This window comes from Phaenicophaeus curvirostris, chromosome 2, assembly GCF_032191515.1.
Source record: "Phaenicophaeus curvirostris isolate KB17595 chromosome 2, BPBGC_Pcur_1.0, whole genome shotgun sequence".
In the NCBI taxonomy this organism is placed as follows: Eukaryota; Metazoa; Chordata; class Aves; order Cuculiformes; family Cuculidae; genus Phaenicophaeus; species Phaenicophaeus curvirostris.
In genome coordinates, this window is record NC_091393.1 from 116,872,654 (window position 1) to 116,890,991 (window position 18,338).

Here is an 18,338-nt window from a genome sequence, read left to right on the forward strand (position 1 = left end):
CATAAAGGAGCATGGCCACAGTGGAAGCGGCGTGGTCATAAAGGGGGCGTGGCCATTGAAGATGTGTGATCATAAAGGGGGCGTGGCCATAGAGGAGAGGCTTGTTGATAAAGGGGCGTGGCCATTGGGTGTGGTGATAAAGGGGGCGTGGCTATGGGGGTGTGATGATAAATGGGACGTGGCCATAGAGGAGGGGTGTGATGATAAGGGGGCGTGGCCATAGGGGAGGGGTGTGATGATAAAGGGGTCGTGGCCATAGAGGAGGGGAGTGATGATAAAGGGGGTGTGGCCACGGGGATGTGATGATAAAGGGGGCGTGGTCACCGTGGTGTGATGATAAGGGGGCGTGGCCATAGAGGAGGGGCGTATTGATAAGGGGGCGTGGCCACTGAGGTGTAATAGTAAAGGGGGCGTGGCCATAGCGGGTGGGGCGTGGCCGGAGAGGGGCGTGGCCATACGGGGACGTTGCCCTAGCGGAGGCGGCGTAGCCTGATAGAGGGCGTTGCCATAGTGACGGCACGTGCCCTCAAAGGGGGCGTGGCCACGCAGGGGGCGTGGTTATAGGGGGCGTGGCCATAGCGCAGGGACTCGTCTATAGCGAGAAGGGGCGTGGTCAGAGAGGGGGCGTGGCCACCCCCGGAGGGGGCGTGTCCCGGCGCGCGCTCGGTTACCGGCGGCGGCGGCGGCCGCCATGGAGGCGCGGGGCCCGCCCGCCCTGGAGATCCGGTGCGGGGGGCTGCTCTTCAGCTCCCGCTTCGACTCCGGCAACCTGGCCCGCGTGGAGCCCGTGGAGCCGCCGGGCGCCGGGCGCGGCCTCCCCGCCGCCGACTACGAGTTCAACGTGTGGACCCGCCCCGACTGCGCCCACACCCCCTTCGAGAACGGGAACAGGTGCTGCGGGGACCGGGGGGGAGCGGGGATCCCCTGGGAAATGGGTTGCAGGGAGGATGGGGGGTCAGGGATCCCCGGGAATGGGGGTCTGGCGAGGTTAGAGGGGCCCTGAGAGGGGGGACCGGGGCTCCTGGGATCTGAATCCCCTGAGATCTGAGCTCCCCGGGACCAGACAGGGTCTGGGATCTGACAGGCTCTGGGATCTGAGCTCCCCGGGATCCAATAGGATCTGGGATCTGAGCTTCCCGGGATTTAACAGGCTCTGGAATTGGAGTTCCCTGGGATTTGACAGATTCTGGGTTCTGAGCTTCCCGGGATCTGACAGGCTCTGGGATCTGAGCTTCCCAGGATCTGACAAGCTTTGGGATCTGAGCTCCTCAGGATGTGACAGGCTCTGGAATCAGAGCTTGCTGGGATTTGACAGGCTCTGTGATCTGAGTTCTCCAGGATCCAATAGGCTCCTGGAATCTGAGTTCCCCGGGATGTGACAGGCTTTGGGATCTGAGCTCCCCGGGATCCAACAGGTTCTGGAATCTGAGCTCCCTGGAATCCAATAAGCTCCAGGATCTGAGCTTCCCAGGATTTGACAGGCTCTGGGATCGGAGCTCCTGGGACCTAAACTCCCTGGGATTTGACAGTTTCTGGGTTCTGAGCTTCCTGGGATCCAACAGGCTCTGGGATCTGAGCCTCCTGGGATCTGACAGGCTTTGGGATTTGAGCTCCCTGGGATTTGACAAGCTCTATGATCTGAGCTCCCCACAATGCAATAGGCTCCTGGAATCTGAGCTCCCTGGGTTGTGACAGGCTCTGGGATCGGAGCTCCTGGGACCTGAGCTTCCTGGGATCTGACAGGCTCTGGGATCTGAGCTCCCCAGGATCCAATAGGCTCCTGGAATCTGAGCTCCTGGGGCCTGAGCTCCCTGGGATCTGACAGGCTCTGGGATCTGAGCCCCCCTGGTATCTGCCAGCCTCCTGCCAAGGGATCTGGGGATGTGGAGCGGGGTTGGGGGTCAGGGTTCCTCAGGGCTGATCCGCCGCTCTCCTGCTTCAGGTCCTGGTTCTACTTCAGTGTGCGGGGGGGAGCTCCGGGGAAGCTGATCAAGCTGCACATCCTGAACATGAACAAGCAGAGCCGGCTCTATTCCCAAGGAATGTCCCCCTTCGTCCGCACCCTGCCCGTGCGGCCCCGCTGGGAGCGCATCCGCGAGCGGCCCAGCTTCCAGGTACGGCCAAGAGTCCGGGGGCTCGGCCGAAGCGCAGGGACAGGGACACGAGTGCCCTCGTTCCCCATCCCAGGGGAGTCCCAGCCTCCTGGGGTGACTCCCAAGGGTTTGGGGTGATGGTGGGTAACAACAAACCTCCTTCCTAGTACTGAACGCTCTGGAGAGCTGGACCTAGCTGCTCCCTCCCTGCCATGGGCGCAGGCACTTGCTGCGTGGTGTCTGTTGTGTGGTGGAGAGAACACAGGGCTGCTCCTGGAGCACACCCACCGCTCTTCTCCCCTTCTCTCAGTTGCCAAAGTGGCTGGAGAACGGCTTCTGGCCACACTGGGCCAGAGCACCGGAGCCCTGGGAGGGGAGCAGTGGGGTGGGACCCGCCACAACGTCAGTGGGAACAGCCCCAGGTTGGCCCTCACTGCCCCGTTATCTGGTCTGGTCCTTGAATGGGAATCTCTGTTCTGGCATGTTCCATCTTCAGTTTAGTGGGAGCAGCAGATGGGAGTTGCTCTGGGCCTTCGGTTCTCAGTGCACGCTGCGCAGGGAGGCGTCGGGCCCTGGCTGCCTTTGCCTCCTGGAGCACAGACCAGGGCAGGGAGCATCTCCCATTCCCTGCTTGGGACCAGGTGGTGCTGGATTCAGCCCATGCAGGCGCCGGGGAGCGGTGTGGTGTCCGGCTGGGCCGTGCCGCACACATTCGCACATGCTGGAATGGAGCAGCTCCCGCTCAGTCTTGGGTGCTGGTAGGGGGCAGGAGGCAAAGAGAATCCTGCTGGAAATTGTGGATGGTGGCACTGACAAGGCTTTGGCATCTTCTGAGGGCTTGGGTGCTGCAGGATGGGGAGCCAAGGGCTGCATGGGAACCGATTTGGCGTTTTGCTTTTGGGCTGGGATCTGCAGGGAGTGCAGCTTTGATTCCCACGAGGCTGGAGAAAGGCAAGTGGCAGCAGGAGGGGCCAGTGGTGGTGGATCTGCCGGGATGTGGCTGTGCCAGGCCGTGAACATGTCAGGATGTGGCTGTGTCAGGACGTGACCATGCTAGGATGTGGCCGCTGCTCACAGAATCATAGAATCACCAGGTTGGAAACGACCCACCGGATCGAGTCCAACTGTTCCTATCAAACACTAAACCATGCCCCTTAGCACCACATCCACCCGTCCCTTAAACCCCTCCAGGGAAGGTGACTCAACCCCCTCCCTGGGCAGCCTCTGCCAGTGCCCAATGACCCTATCCGTGAAGATTTTTTTCCTAATGTCCAGCCTGAACCTCCCCTGGTGGAGCTTGAGGCCATTCCCTCTTGTCCTGTCCCCTGTCACTTGGGAGAAGAGGCCAGCACCCTCCTCTCCACAACCTCCTTTCAGGTAGTTGTAGAGAGCAATGAGGTCTCCCCTCAGCCTCCTCTTCTCCAGGCTAAACACCCCCAGCTCTCTCAGCCGTTCCTCATAAGGCCTGTTCTCCAGCCCCTTCACCAGCTTCATTGCTCTTCTCTGGACTCGCTCCAGAGCCTCAACATCCTTCTTGTGGTGAGGGACCCAGAACTGAACACAGGATTCGAGGAGCGGTCTCACCAGTGCCAAGTCCAGAGGGAGAATAACCTCCCTGGACCTGCTGGTCACGCCGTTTCTGATCCAAGCCAAGATGCCATTGGCCTTCTTGGCCACCTGGGCCACTGCTGGCTCATGGTCAGTCACTGTCAACCAATGCCCCCAGGTCATTCTCAGTCCCGCTCCGTGTCGTCGCAGGTGCTGGAGACACAGTTTGTCCTGTCCTTCGTCCACCGCTTCCTGGAGCACCGTGGGGCCACCACCTACTTCGCCTTCTGCTACCCCTTTTCCTACACAGAATGCCAGGAGATGCTGGCGCGGCTGGATCACCGCTTCCCGGAGAGTGGGCAGGTGGCTCCCAGCAGGTGGGTGCCCCGGCACAACCCGGGGCTCCGGCAGCGCTTCGGGCTGGATCCCCTCATGTTCCCAGGCAGCTGCTGAGGAGGAGCTGTAACAATCGCACCCCTGGTTTAAGGATGGACTGAGGGACAGACAGCCGTGGGGAGGAACTGACAGATGGATGGCTTTGAGGATGGACATACGGCTCTGGTGACTGATGGATGGACCGTCCTGGGGAGGGACTGACAGATGGATGCCCCCAGGCACAGCCTGACAGACCAGTGGCACTGGGGACTGAGTGACAGACAGGTGGACTAACGGATGGATGGCTCTGGGGACAGAATGACAGACTGACAGACAGACAGCCCTGTGGGTGGACTGACAGACAGACTGGGGATGGACTGATGGCCCTGGGGATGGACTTACAGGTGGACTGATGGATGGACAGGTGGACTGATGGGGGGAGGGATTAACAGGAGACAGCCCTGAAGAGGGACTGACAGGCAGATGGACACAGAGTCAGACAGACAGAAAGGGGATGGACAGAGTTCTGGGGACAGACTGATGGATGGACAGCCCTGGGGAGGTACTGACAGACAGACTGATGGATGCAGGGTTGGACTGACCAACACATAACCAGGGGATGGACTGAAGGCTCTGGGAATGGACTGACCAACAGACGGCTCTGGGGATGAAAGGACTGACAGACAGCCAGGGGATGGACTGACAGCCCCCAGCTCTGGCCCCTGCCATCCCCCTCAGGCGCTGCTGTTCCGGGCAGGCTCCAAGGGATCAAGCAGTGGCCGCTCGGCCGTGGGGTCCAAGGGCAGCAAGGGGTTGGTTCTTCTCCAGCTGGGGCTGTTGAGTTCCTGGGAGTAGAGGGCTGTGCTCCAGGGGCTGCACTCGGGGTAACCCCACACGCTGAGGCTCAGCACCCTGCCCTGTGCTCCACGTCGCTCCCAGCCTGGAGCAGGATGCACTGCCAGCTGCTGAGCCCCCTCCTCACCCTGCAGCTCCCTCGACTCCGTCTATTACCACCGGGAGCTGCTCTGCTATTCCCTAGACCGGCTCCGTGTGGACCTGCTCACCGTCACCTCATGCCACGGGATGCTGGAGAAGCGGGAGCCGCGCCTCGACAAGCTCTTCCCAGACACCAGCACCCCGCGCCCGCGCCGCTTCACTGGGAAGAAGGTGAGCGGCCACGTATAGGGGTCTCACTGCCACCCTCCCGGCTCCAGCATGGGAGATGTGTTCTGCAGGGCAGGAATGTTGGATCGGGAGTGTGAGGAGCAGGGTCGGTGGGATTCCTGTGCGGAAATCTGGAGGCTGCATGGAGCTGCAGCACATCCACAGCAGCTCAGCACGATGAAATTCCCTCTGGTAGCACTGCGTGTGTGCTCCTCTGGGGGAAATGAGCACTGGGATACCAAGGAGCTCTGGTTTTGCTCCTTGGAATCCTGTGGCTCCAGAAGGCTGTGTGGGAACTGATGGAAGTGCTGCAGTGGGGCTCAGCCCCTGCAATCCATTGCAGGGAGTGCATTCCAGCTGTGGAGCTGGGTGCTGCCCACACAGCTCAGCTCAAGGGGCTCTGACTTGGAGAAGGGCTCTTCCAGAGCTGCTTCACGTCATCCTTGTGGCCGGGCTCATTCCCCTCTTGCGGGATTGCTCAGGGTGATCCGTGGATGCTGCACTTCTTTGCTTTCCCACCGCGCTGCGGTTTCTCCAGACAGCAGGCTGCGGGATTTCCATCCCTGTTGGCTTGCCATATGCAAGATGTAGCAGGGGCGCAGAGGGAAGAAGCCACCATGGGTGTTACTGTGGCTGTAGCCAAGTTCTGGGCTCAATGGAATAGCCTTGGATTGACCCTGGGCAGTGGGAAGCTCCAGGGAATGCTAGCCCCTTGGATAAACCAATGGCAGCATCTCAAAGCTTGCAGGAATGTGCCTCTCATCCCAGTCCACTTCCCTTCAGGTGTTCTTCCTGAGCAGCAGGGTCCACCCTGGAGAAACGCCCTCCAGCTTCGTCTTCAACGGCTTCCTGGACTTCATCCTGCGGGAGGAGGACCCCCGTGCCCAGATGCTCCGCAGGATGTTCGTCTTCAAGCTCATTCCCATGCTGAATCCCGACGGAGTGGTGCGAGGCCACTACCGGTGAGTGAGCCGGGCTGTAGCGTGGCCAACTCTTGTCCCAGCTGTGCTGGGCTCGTGCTTCAGAGCCTGCTCCGCCTGTCCTGGTGACTCTGAAGAGTGATCCCAGAATCCTGTGCCAGCAGAAGAGCAAGCCAAGGCCTATTTCTATGGGAACCTTCCCTACCACGCCCCAGGATCCCCGGTGAGGGCTTTGGATGCTGTTGTGTTCCAGGTCAGGGCTTTCTAAGGTCAGATGCAGGCTTGCCCTGCACCCCTAAGGCGCTCGGATCCTGCCCTCTCCAGGCTCTTCCCAGCATTCCGGAGCTGAGCTATCTCTAGGGGGAGGGAGAGTGAGCACTCTGGGCTGTCTGGCTGGCAGAAGCGCTGCTCCCGGAGAGGGCTTCTCCAGGAAAGAGGGGTTGCTCCAGGAGAGAAGGGTTGTCTGGGAGAATGGGATTGCTTCAGGAGAGAGAAATTCTTTTGGAGAGGGTGGATCTCCAGGAGAGACGGATTTGTCAGGACAGGGTCTATCAGCTATGAAGGCGTGAGACTGCCTGCGAGGGGAGGTTTGGCCACTTCTCTGGGATAGATCACAAAGCTTTAGCCATTAGGAGCAGGGGTCAGCTCGCGTGGTGCTGTGCACAGGACCACGTCCACTCTCTCCACAGGACTGACTCCCGCGGGGTAAACCTGAACCGCCAGTACCTCAACCCGGACGCAGAGCTGCACCCAGCGGTGTTCGGAGCTAAAGCCGTGCTCCTCTACCACCACATCCACAGCCGCGTCCTGCCTGGTGTTCCTGACTGGAGGACGTATGTCTCACCCCTTGGCACCAGCTCCTTAAGCACAACATCTTCCAACCATTCCATCCGCAGCAGCGTCCCGGCTCTCTCGGAGCTGGAGAAAGCCAACAACCTCCGGAACTGTCCTGGCGGCTGGCGTGCCGGCACACGCTGCAGCCCTTCTCAGGAATCCCGGCTCCCAGGAGCGCCTGCCGCTGTGCGTGGCACTGACCGTGCTGTCCGGATTCTCCCACCGAGCCACAATGCGGAGCACTGGGAGGAGGACACTGGGAGGCCAGCGCCTCTTCCCGAAGCCATCCCGCCCCAGGACAGCGGGCTGGCCTACTACATCGATCTCCATGGACATGCTTCCAAGCGGGGCTGCTTCATGTACGGCAACAGCTTCCCTGATGAGAACGATCAGGTGAGGGCTGGGCTCGGAGCATGGAGGAGCCAGAGCAGCATGGGACCCTCTGGGTGCTCCGTCTTCTCCGCAGGGTCCTGCTCCTGGGAGAGGAGCAGGGAGAGGGGCTGAGGTCCAGGGGAAGGCTGCTGGGCTGGCTGCATTCAGAGCATTTGGAGCATGATGAACTTATGGAATCATTAAGGTTGGAAAAGACCTTTAAGCTCATCAAGTCCAACCCTTAACCCAATACTGCCAACACCACCACTGAACCCTGCCCCTGAGCACCAACATCCACATGGATTTAAACCCCTTCAGGAAGGGGAACTCCACCAGTCTTTCTATGAATGAATTTTTCCCAATATCCAATATAAACCTCCCCTGGCACAACTTGAGGCCATTTCCTCTTGTCCTATCCCTTGTTCCTTGGGATCAGAGCCAGACTCCTGCCTGGCTTCAACCTCCTTTCCAGGAGGGACGTGCACACAAATAGAGTAGAATAGAATCATGGAATTACTGAGGTTGGAAAACACCTCTAAGCTCATCCAGTCCAACCATCAGCCTGGCCCACTACACCCCCACTGGGGACTCCACCAGTTCCCTGCGCAACCTCTGCCAGTGCCTGGCAACCCTCTCCACGAAGAAATTGTTCCCAATATCCAATCTAAACCTTCCCAGCACCACTTAAGGCCATTTCCTCTCTTTCCATCCCTTGTTACTTGGGAGAAGAGCCAGACCCCTGTCTGGCTCCAGCCTCCTTTCCAGGAGCTGCAGAGAGCCATGAGGTCCCCCCTCAGCCTCCTTTTCTCCCAACTAAATGGCCCTCAGCCACTCCCAGAACCCCTGGACTCCAGATCCTTCCCCAGCTCTGTTCCTCTTGTCTGGTCATGCTCCAGCCCCTCAAGGTTTTTCTTGGAGTGAAGGGCCCAGAACTGAACCCAGGATTTGAGGTGCAGCCTCACCAGCGCCGAGTGCAGGAGGACGATCCCTTCCCTGCTCCTGCTGGCCACCCCATGGCTGATCCAAGCCAGGATGCTGTTGGCCTTCTTGGATCCAGCCTGTCCTGATCCCTCTGCTGCTCCTCCTTCTCCTAAGGGATGGAAGGTGGGAAGTTGTGCTGGGCTCCCTCCTCTCTGCCTCTGTGAGTCCAGCAGCTGCTCCTCTGTGCTGGCGATGGTCTGGGGTGGGCAGCATCCCATGGGTAGCGCCAGAGCCTGTGGGATGCTGGAATTTGGTGGAATAGGCTCAGCTCAGTGCATCTGAGGGTGTGGACACAGCCTGGAGCAGCTGAGGGCTCCCAAAGTCACCGGTGTCCCTCTCCATGCATCCCAGGTGGAGAACATGCTGTTCCCCAAACTCATCGCCCTCAACTCACCCCACTTCGACTTCTCGGGCTGCAACTTCTCAGAGAAGAACATGTACGCACGGGACCGGCGGGACGGGCAGTCCAAGGAGGGCAGCGGGCGTGTGGCCGTCTACAAGGCCCTGGGCATCATCCACAGGTACACACACCTGATACATGGGATATAAACCCTGATGCTGGTCTAGTCCCACTCTCCGCTATAGTTTTGAGAATGGTTTGGGTGGGAAGGGACCTCAAAGATCATGGAATCAAGGAATGGTTTGGGTTGGAAAAGACCTCAAAGCCCATCCAATTCCAACCCCCTGCCATGGGCAAGGACACCTCCCACTGGATCAGGTTGAGCATATGTCCAGGGTGCTCTCACTGGGTGCAGGATGTCAAGGAAGGCTGAAACTGGTCCAGGTCAGCCATGCCCTGCAAGCTTTCCAGTGGGATTGGGCCTGGCCACTCACTCAGCGCAGGTGGAGGCCAGCATCTGGCCATGCCCGGTGCTGCCACATCCCTGACTCCTTTTCCTTTTGTACTTCCCATCCCTCCTGCAGCAGCTCTGCCTCCCTGTCCTTGCCGTGACATCGCTTCACGGCTTCCCAGAAGGATTTCTTCTCTTCCCGATGTTTATATCCATATGGGACTGTAATTGAACTCAGGCACAGCTTCCCCAGGCCCCACATGTGAGGCTGTTGTGTGGGATTCCTGCCTCAGCCATCCCATGATCCGGTGAGCAAAGGCTCCTTGTCTTATCTGCAGCAGCATCCCACCTCTCTCCAGGAACAGGTGGGATATTTGGGGCCGCTTTCTGCTGGGATGGCTGGGAACACCAAAAGTCATGCTCCACTTGCTCCATGTGGATGCTGAGGGAAGAGAAGCAGCTGAGGCTGCTTGAGCAGATGAGACTGGGCTGGGTCCAACCCCTAACCTCCTGCTGCCAACCCCACCGCTGATCACTGTCCCTGAGCACCACATCCACACACATTTAAACTCCTCCAGGGACAAAAACCTACCTCAGCCAGAGGCAACTGGGCTATTTGGACACCTCCCTCATGCCTGTCCCTCCATGAGGCTTTGGCTTTGCTGGTTTTATGGAATTCCCTCCATGCAGGTCCCCGTCCCCTTGCTCTGTGCCCTCCGCTCCTGTTGTCACTTCACAAACTCTTGGGATCACATCCTGGCTGTGTTCTGGCAAATACCCTGGTTCTGCATGTGGTTCTGCACATCCCATCCCATCCCATCCCATCCCACCCCACCCCACCCCATCCCATCCCATCCCATCCCCATCCCCATCCCCATCCCCATCCCAGCCTCCCCTCCTTCCACATTGATCTCCTGCTCCCTGTGCCCTCCTGGCTCTGCTGGCAACACGCTGGGCTCACTAGGCGAGACCTTTGGTGTTGTCCCCACAGTTCTATCTGCCGGGTTTTCCCCGGAAGCAGAGAGACAGGAGATGACTCTGTGGTTCCACAGGCCACCCTGTGCCAGCAGTCTGGTGCCTCATGGCTGGCAGTCAGCACAGCGCAAGGCTTTGCCCCAGAGCAGTGTCCTAGGATCAGTGTCCCATCTAGTCTCCTGGCCCTTGGTCTTCTCTTGTCTGTCCATGGCCTGAACCCACCAGGAATGGCTGCGGAGCCGCTCGGGACAAGCCGGGAACGCTGTTTGGTTGCTGCTTCCCACTGGCAGCCGTGGGTGCTGTGATTTAAGAGAAGAGGTGGGAGATCTGCAATCACTGGTTGCTCCCACTCTCCCAGTCCTTTCTTTGGCATTGGTTTTGGAGTGTGGTTCCCTGGGCCCTGTGTCCCAGGCACCTTTCCCATCCTCTGCACCCTCTGCCTTCCTCCAACTGCTTCTTCCCCTGCCTTCTCCAGATGGAACATGCAGCACATGGGAAGCGGCTCAGCACTGGAGCCCTGGTTCCTCTCCTGATCACCCCTAGGTGCCCCCAGCTCCATCTCCACAGCAATCCAGGTGTAGATCCATGTTGATAATGTGGGTTTCCATGTGCTCCGCAGCTACACACTGGAGTGCAACTACAACACGGGCCGCTCCGTGAACAGCATCCCGGTGGCGTGCCACGACAATGGCCGTGCCAGCCCGCCGCCTGTGCCTGCCGTCCCCTCAAAGTACACCGTGGAGCTCTTCGAGCAGGTATAGAGGCTCCATCGGGAGAGACCAGCACCTTCTCCCCTGCTCCTGCTTCCATGTCCCTGTGGAAATGCCTGTGCCAGACTGTGGGGCTTGTTCAGAGCCCTGTGCGGGGACTGGGTGTTCCCAGCGTCTGTGCCACAAACCTTTGGTACATCCCACCCCGCGGGGCTATCCAGGGCTGCTCCCACCACTGCCTTCAGTCCCAAAATGCTCCGTTCTCTGGCCGGGACTAGGGATTCTGCCCTCCGCTTCGGGATTGTCCCAGTGTGTCCCACACTGGAGCCGACACGCAGGGTCCTCGGAGTGCGGGGCTGCCGCTTACCCAGCGCCACAGCCAGGGACACCCAGTCTGCGGAGCAAGGAGCACCCGCTCCCAGCTCCATGGGTGCCCAACTGTCCCTGCCCCAACAACTCCCTTTGGGAATGCTCCTCCCGCCAGGGAGCTCAATTGCAAACGGGTGCGAACTCTAGGAGGGTTCCCTGGGATTTGGGGTTGGGTTTTCCTTTCTGCGCCCGCTTTCCTATCCCAGATCCCGGGGAGCCGCTGCTTTTCCCAGAGGCCACTCTCACCGGTTGCCTCTCGCCCCGGCAGGTCGGCAGAGCCATGGCCGTGGCGGCGCTGGACATGGCCGAATGCAACCCCTGGCCACGGATCGTGCTGTCGGAGCACAGCAGCCTCGGCAACCTGCGGGCCTGGATGCTGAAGCACGTGCGGAGCACGAGGGGTGCCGGCGGGGGCCCACGGAGCAGAGGAGGCGCCGGGACCCCTCCCCGGAGCTCCACGTAAGGATCCGCCGGGCTGAGTGTGCAGGAGCAGCAGGATAACGCCCGGTAGATGATAAATGAGCTCCAAGTGAGTCCCCCTGCAGCCGCTGGAGCCGAGGTTTCTTGCTCTGCTTTCCCCGTGCACGTCCTGGCAGCGTTCCCTTTGGAGGCGCAGGGATCCCTCGGCTCCGAGCCGTCCGCAGGCGAGGGGCACGCAGCTGCGCAGGGGAAGGCTCTTTGGGATCCTCTTGCCCCTGGGAAGTGGATTCTCTCCCTGCAGAGAGAAACAGCATCGCTTCTGCTTCCCTCTCTCTGCAGCGCAGCTCTGTGCCAGACCGGGATGGGTTTGGGATGAGGGAGTGGGAGCTCTGGAATGATGCTGCTACCAAGGCTGCTGTATGCATGGGGAATGGGGTCTGTTCCCGCTGTTTCCAGCTGCTTTCCTGCCCCGGGAAAAGACAGAGGTGGGGTCCTGGCAGCTGCACAATGCGGAAGCCCAGGCTGCAGCCAGAGATGCCACTTGGCAGGAGTGGCACGGGTGGGATGAGGGGTGGAGAGGAGCCCATCTCCACAGAGGTGGGCTGAGCTTCCCGTTTCCATCCCCTTCCAGCGGGATCCCCACCTCGGCCTCCGATGACGCCCTTTCCCGTGCCAGGAGCTTCAGTGACAGCACCGGCGGGAGCAGCCGGCGGGAATTGCCACGGATCAGAGCCTCCCCCAGCCTCACCCTCAGCGGGGACCCAGCTCTGGCCCCCGTTAGCCGGAGCGCTCCGAAGGGCAGCACGACAGCCCCGGGAGAAGGCAGAGGTAAGCTGGGCTGGGCAGCGCTGCGGCGCCTGCTCCAGTGCCTCTCGATCCGCTGTGCTGGGCCACAGCCCTGAGGAACGCTCCCCGCCAGCCCCACTTCGTGCTTTGACATCGTGAAAGTGGTTTTGTGTGGAACAAGTGTGTGTGATGCCATCCCAGCTCCTCGGAAGGGTCCAGGATGCCCTGTCCTGAGCGGAGCAGCACTCTGGGTCACAACAGATGCTGCAGTGACACCGGGGCTTGTCCAGCCAGGCTTCTCCAGGGACCCAGCTGAGCTCCGGTCCCATGCTCCACAGCCACAGTGCCCGCTGCCTCCTGCTCCGAGCTTGGAGCGGCTCTGTCCACCATGGGCTCCTTTCCACACCGGTGCTGCTGGAGCCCGGGCCAGGGGCCACAGGGCTTCTGGAAAATCCAGCACAGAAAACTTCCACTCGACTTGCCTCAGCTGCTCCAAGAGCATTCCCGAGGCCGGCAGGATCCACCAATGTGCCTTTTCCTTCCCAGGCACCTGCTGGGCAGCTGTGGAGCTGGCACACAGCTCGGGTCACGGCAGAGCCATAACCAGGCACTGGTGGCTTTGAACCCCTACTGGGTCCTGTCTGGAGGGGCTGGATCCCCTCCAGAGGGCAAATCCTGGCTGGCAGGGCTGATCCTGGCCAGAGGGCCCAGCTCCCAGCACTCAGCGTGGCAACACCAGCCACGGGAGCTGCGGAACCAGGGCCAGGCGCTTGCCATGCCCCATGCTGGCGTCCCTGCCATGGGGCAGGCGGTGCCGATCTGGATCTGGTGCAGATGCTGGAGAAGCCTCATGCGGTTTCATGAGCTGTTCCCGCAGGCTCCAGCCAAGGAAACGGCACAACCAGGAGCACCACTCTGCTGTGAGGCTGCAGGCCTGGCAAGCCCGTGCTTTGAGTGTCCCAGCACCCAGATGTCGCAGGGGTGGGAGTGGGGTCTGCCACGTGCAACCGGTGCTGCTGTCACGCCAGAGCTCTGTGCCAGTGCTCTTGGGAGGGATCGTGGCTTTTCCCACTGCTGGGTTCTCTCCAGCTCCACCTGTTCCTTGTGTTCCTTCGTTCTCTGTGTTTGGGCCCCGGCACTGTGTGGTGGCTGCTTCCCAGCTGCCATGGAAGCGTGGCAGGGAGGAAATAAAAGGCTGGCATTCTCCTAGGCACCTCGTGCATCTGTTCCTTCTGCCCCGTGGCTCCGGTGCTGGCAGGAGCCAAACGCTGGCTCCATCCCTGCTGCCGGAGCGGGTGACAGCTGGGCAGACCCAGGGGATCAGCACCATTCCGCCTCCCACGCTTGCGCTCCAGGACTGGGACTCCTGGCTCTCCCTTCCCTGGCATCACCGTCTCCGGGCACCAGGGCAGCGCTGGCACTGCCACACTGGCACAGGGAATCGTGGCCCAAGAAGGCTCTGCTCCCACGGGTTTGCCTTCTGAGCCCCACGCCACTGCCCTCCTGCCAGCTTTCCCATCCTGGGACAGTGCCAGGATGCTGGCATGGACTCTCCCTCCCCCAGGCAGCTGGGAAGATGGGAATGCCAAGAGCCTGCTCAGAGTGCCAGGCGTGACGCAGCAGAGGTTGAACGGTGCAGCGCTGCCTGGAGCTGCTTTCCCATAGCTGCTCCACCGGGCTCTCTGCAGCCCCCCTGCTCAGCCCCATCCTCTCCGTGGCTCCCACATCAGCTGAGCCCTGGGGAGCCAGAGTCATCCCTGGCACCATCCACTTCCCACGAGCCTACGCAGGGCCATGTTTGCTCTAGGGTCCATGGTTTGCTCAGGCGTTCCACATGCTGGGAAGAGGGAACGCTCCAGGGTTGGGATAAGGATGGTTTAACAACCAGCTTGGGCATTGTGGCCCCACTTCCTAACACAGCCAGGTTCTGTTGCGCCCACAGGGACTGGGAAGGGGAACTCCATCCCTCCAAACACCCGCCTCTGCAGCCTTGACATCCAGTGGTCCGGGATCCTGTGGTTGGTAGTTTCTGCACTGACCCACTGGCCACAGCAGAACATCCCTGGCCCGCTGACTTTGCGTTAGGCACAGAGCTGAAGCCCCTGTTCCAGCTGCTGCAGGGAATCCATCCTCCTCCCAGCTAGATCCCGCACGTCCTCTCCCACCCTGGCTTTGCTCACCCCATACCCCACATTGTGCCTTCCCCTTCCCCCTGCTCTGCTGCACATTCCATAGGCTTGGGATGAGCTGGAGTGCTGCCAGCAGCATCCAAGCGCTCGCAGGGCTGAGCCCACCCAGTGTTGTCAGCGTGGCTGGATGTTCCTACTCAGCACATGCCAGCCCCGACTCTGCGCTGCCCACATTCCTCCTGCCCCATTCCCACGGCATCGGTCACTCCCAGTGCTCCCGCTGGCTCCGGCAGCTGCCAAAGCAGCTCCTCTCTTGCAGGGCCCTGGCGAAGCCAGCCTGCAGCTCCATCTAAAAGAAAAACCAGCCGGAGCAGGGGGGTTTGGCCACAGGGACGGTGGCATCGTGCCCTGGTGGGCACCAGAGTCCGGTCTCCAGCTTATCCTGCCCCGGCTCTGCAGCACTTGGCAGGTGCCAACACGGGCTGAGCTCCGTCTCCCTTTGTCACGCAGGGACGCGGGCAGCACCGAGCGCAGGCAGCAGGCAGGGAGCACGGGAGGCCCAGCGCGGCGCGGGAAAGCCCAGCACAGCTCCGCTGCAGGTACTGGTGGGGAGGGGGGGCTGAGACACACACCCCCTTAATCTGTGTGGCTTCAACTTTGTCCCCCAATCTGTGGGGCTGAGATCCCCAATCTGTTTGTGGGGCTGCAACTTCCCCACCCCGTTCCACAGGGCTGAGATCCCTCCATCCATGAGGCTGAGCCCCACACTTTGTCCCAGCTGTGCCCTTCCCGTGGTGGGAGGGTCCTGGCTCTGTGGGACCCCCGAGCCACCAGGGGGGCTACACACCCGGCTCCAAGCCCCTGACCCCCATCTCTTCCCGCTCCCCACAGGCATTCCTGAAGCAGCCAGATAACCGGAGAGCCCTGGAGCAGCCTGGGTAGGTGCCGGCATCGCCTGTGGCACAGGGTCCCCCCGCGGTGCAGGGACCCCTCCCAGACCCCCCGTGTGATGCTGGTGGCTGACGCGGGGCTGGCTTCCCACAGGGCTGTGCCGGGAGGGCTCCGGTGTGGAGCCTCACGCCGAGGGACGAATCCTGCGCTGGCCCCAGGTACGGCTCTGCCTGGTGCCGGCAGGGCCGGGGCCACGGTGCCGGGGAAGGGGCTCAGCCCCACTGCCCCCAGCCCCTCTCCACCCCACTCTCCCCCCGCAGCCCCCGGCCCCAGGGCCCCCCTGACTCCGCTCCCACCGGCACCTCCTCTCCGGCTGCGCTGAGGCCACACCGCTGCCGGATTCCCTGCACCGGAGGGAAGGGCTGAGCCCCGGCACCGACACCGGGCAGCGCCAGGACCTCAAACCAGCGCTCCGGCTGTCTCACCCAGCGCCGTGCCTGCACCTGGCTGCGACTGTCACCAACGCCGCTCACCACGGCTCATCCCAGGCCACCATGGCTCATCCCAGGCCACCATGGCTCGTCCCAGGCCACCACGGCTCGTCCCAGGCCACCACGGCTTGTCTGGCGGCAGCGCCTGCTCCCACCCGCTGCCCCCACGGCACAGACTCTACACTGGTTGTTCTGGGGTGAATTACAGTGTTGCCGTTAAAGTTGGTTTGGAAGAAGCCGGGCGTCCCGCCTCAGTGTGGCAGCGACGCGGGTGCCGCCACGCGCCGGGGGATCCATCGTGCCCGCCGCGGCCGGGCAGGGAGACGGGTGAGCGGGGCTGTGCCGGTGCCATGCCGGTTCTGGTCTCTCCGGGCCCTCATTCCTGCTTCTTGGGGTTGTTGACGGCCACGTAGTGGTAGAGGACGACGAGGAGGAAGAGGGAGACACCCAGCATGTTGGCGAAGATGGCGAGCTGCACGTCCGTGATCATCCTGCCAGGGAGGGGGGGGGGCTGAGACCCCAGCACAGACCCCCAGACTGGGGCAGGACCCCCCCTATCCCAGCACAGACCCTCAAAACGGGGCAGGACCCCCCTATCCCAGCACAGACCGCCAGACCGGGGCAGGACACCCCCTATCCCAGCACAGACCCCCAAACTAGGGCAGGACCCCCCCTATCCCAGCACAGACCCCCAGACCGGGGCAGGACCACCCCTCTATCTCAGCACAGACCCCCAAACCGGGCCAGGACCCCCCTATCCCAGCACAGACCCCCAAACAGGGGCAGGACACCCCCTATCCCAGCACAGACCCTCAAAACGGGGCAGGACACCCCCTATCCCAGCACAGACCCTCAAAACGGGGCAGGACCCCCCTCTATCCCAGCACAGACCCCCAAACCGGGGCAGGACACCCCCTATCCCAGCACAGACCGCCAGACCGGGGCAGGATCCCCCCCATCCCGGTCTCCCACCCCCCACCTCACGCGCTCCGGTCCCGCTGCCGCCTCCACGTCTCCTTCCGCCGCGCGCGGGGATCGGCGGGAGGGGGAGGGGCGGGGATGGCGTGACGTCACCCGACCCGGGTCACCCCTCCCCCCCTCGTGACGTCACCGCCCTCGGGGGGAGGGGGAACTGGGGTGGGATGGGGTGTACTGGGGTGTACTGGAGTGTACTGGGATAGGATGGGGTGGGATGGGGTGTACTGGGATGGGATGGGGTATACTGGGATGTAGTGGGGTGTACTGGGATATGCTGGGGTGTACTGGGGTGGAATGGGGTATACTGGGGTGTACTGGGATGGGGTATACTGGGATGGGGTATACTGGGATGTGCTGGGGTGTACTGGGATGGAATGGGGTATAGTGGGATGTACTGGGATGTACTGGGCTATTCTGGGGTGTACCGGGATGGAATGGGGTATAGTGGGATGTACTGGGGTGTACTGGGATGGGATGGAGTGTCCTGGGCAGAGATGGACTGGGATGGGATGGGGTATACTGCGATGTACTGGGGTGTACTGGAGCATACTGGGATGGGCTGGGCTGCACTGGGATGGGATATACGGGGATGTACTGGGGTGGGATGGAGTGTACTGGAGCATACTGGGATGTACTGGTATGGGATGGGGTGTACCAGAGTGGGATGAAGTGTACTGGGGTGGGATGTGGTGTACTGGTGTGCACTGGAGCATACTGGGATAGGATGGGGTGGGATGGGGTGTACTGGGATGGGATGGGGTATACTGGGATGTACTGGGGTGGGATGGAGCGTCCTGGAGCACACTGGTGTGTACTGGGTGGGACAGGGTGTGCTGCAGTGGGATGGGGTACACTGGGCTATACTGGTGCATACTGGGGTGAGGTGGGATGTACTGGGGTGTTCTGGGCTGCGCTGTCCCCATCTCCCCCCATCCCGGCTCCTTGAGCTTCCTGCCCACCTGTGACGTCACCTGGGGCCAGGGCCAAGGGTGACACCACCAAGAGGGTGTGATGTCACCGTGGCGTCACCGGCTGTGCCCCGGGGGGGTCTGCGGAGACCCCAATACTGGTGGTGGTGAATGGGGCTGGGGTGCAGGGACTCTGAGTCCGGCACCGGGACATGGGGACGGGGGATACAGGGACACAGGGACAAATGGGCACAGGGAGAGGAGGACACACAGAGACAGGGAGACACATGGATACAGGGCTATAGGGACACAGGGACGGGGGACACATGGGTACGGGGCTATAGGGACACAGGGACAGGGGGACACATGGGTACAGGTTTATAGGGACACAGGGACAGGGGGACACATGGGTACGGGGCTATAGGGACACAGGGACAGGGGGACACATGGGTATATAGGGATGCAGGGACAGTTGGACACATGGGTACAGGGATGGGTGACACAGGGACAGAGGGACACATGGGTACAGGGACAAAGGGGCACATGGATACAGTGACAGGAGGACACGGGCAGATGGATACAGGGATATGGGGACACATGGAC

At 61.6% G+C, this 18,338-nt stretch overlaps 2 protein-coding genes across 4 annotated transcripts; one reads left to right on the forward strand and one right to left on the reverse strand.

Moving 5' to 3' along the window:
* The first annotated feature begins 665 nt into the window (after positions 1-665).
* Positions 666-15,991, forward strand: AGBL5 (AGBL carboxypeptidase 5). Of its 3 annotated transcripts, XM_069850541.1 has the most exons (13): positions 666-891; positions 1,943-2,114; positions 3,852-4,018; positions 5,006-5,183; positions 5,964-6,142; positions 6,790-7,327; positions 8,639-8,808; positions 10,673-10,808; positions 11,401-11,591; positions 12,184-12,380; positions 14,978-15,066; positions 15,359-15,405; positions 15,512-15,991. In XM_069850541.1, the coding sequence occupies exons 1-13, from the start codon at positions 692-694 to the stop codon at positions 15,738-15,740; spliced, it is 2,493 nt and encodes an 830-aa protein (XP_069706642.1). In that variant the 5' UTR covers positions 666-691; the 3' UTR covers positions 15,741-15,991. The 3 variants fall into 3 exon arrangements, 2 of the variants coding, with proteins under 2 accessions (XP_069706642.1, XP_069706640.1); XM_069850539.1 differs by lacking the exons at positions 14,978-15,066; positions 15,359-15,405; positions 15,512-15,991 and adding an exon at positions 12,540-13,549; XR_011336829.1 differs by lacking the exons at positions 14,978-15,066; positions 15,359-15,405; positions 15,512-15,991 and having other exon boundaries at positions 11,401-11,661; positions 12,184-12,320.
* Positions 15,992-16,036: 45 nt separating this feature from the next.
* OST4 (oligosaccharyltransferase complex subunit 4, non-catalytic) lies at positions 16,037-16,904 on the reverse strand. The gene is made up of 2 exons (XM_069850566.1): positions 16,829-16,904; positions 16,037-16,340 (listed from the first exon to the last, which is right to left on the reverse strand). Exon 2 carries the CDS (start codon positions 16,337-16,339, stop codon positions 16,226-16,228), a length of 114 nt encoding a protein of 37 aa, XP_069706667.1. The 5' UTR covers position 16,340; positions 16,829-16,904; the 3' UTR covers positions 16,037-16,225.
* Between the last annotated feature and the right edge of the window lie 1,434 nt (positions 16,905-18,338).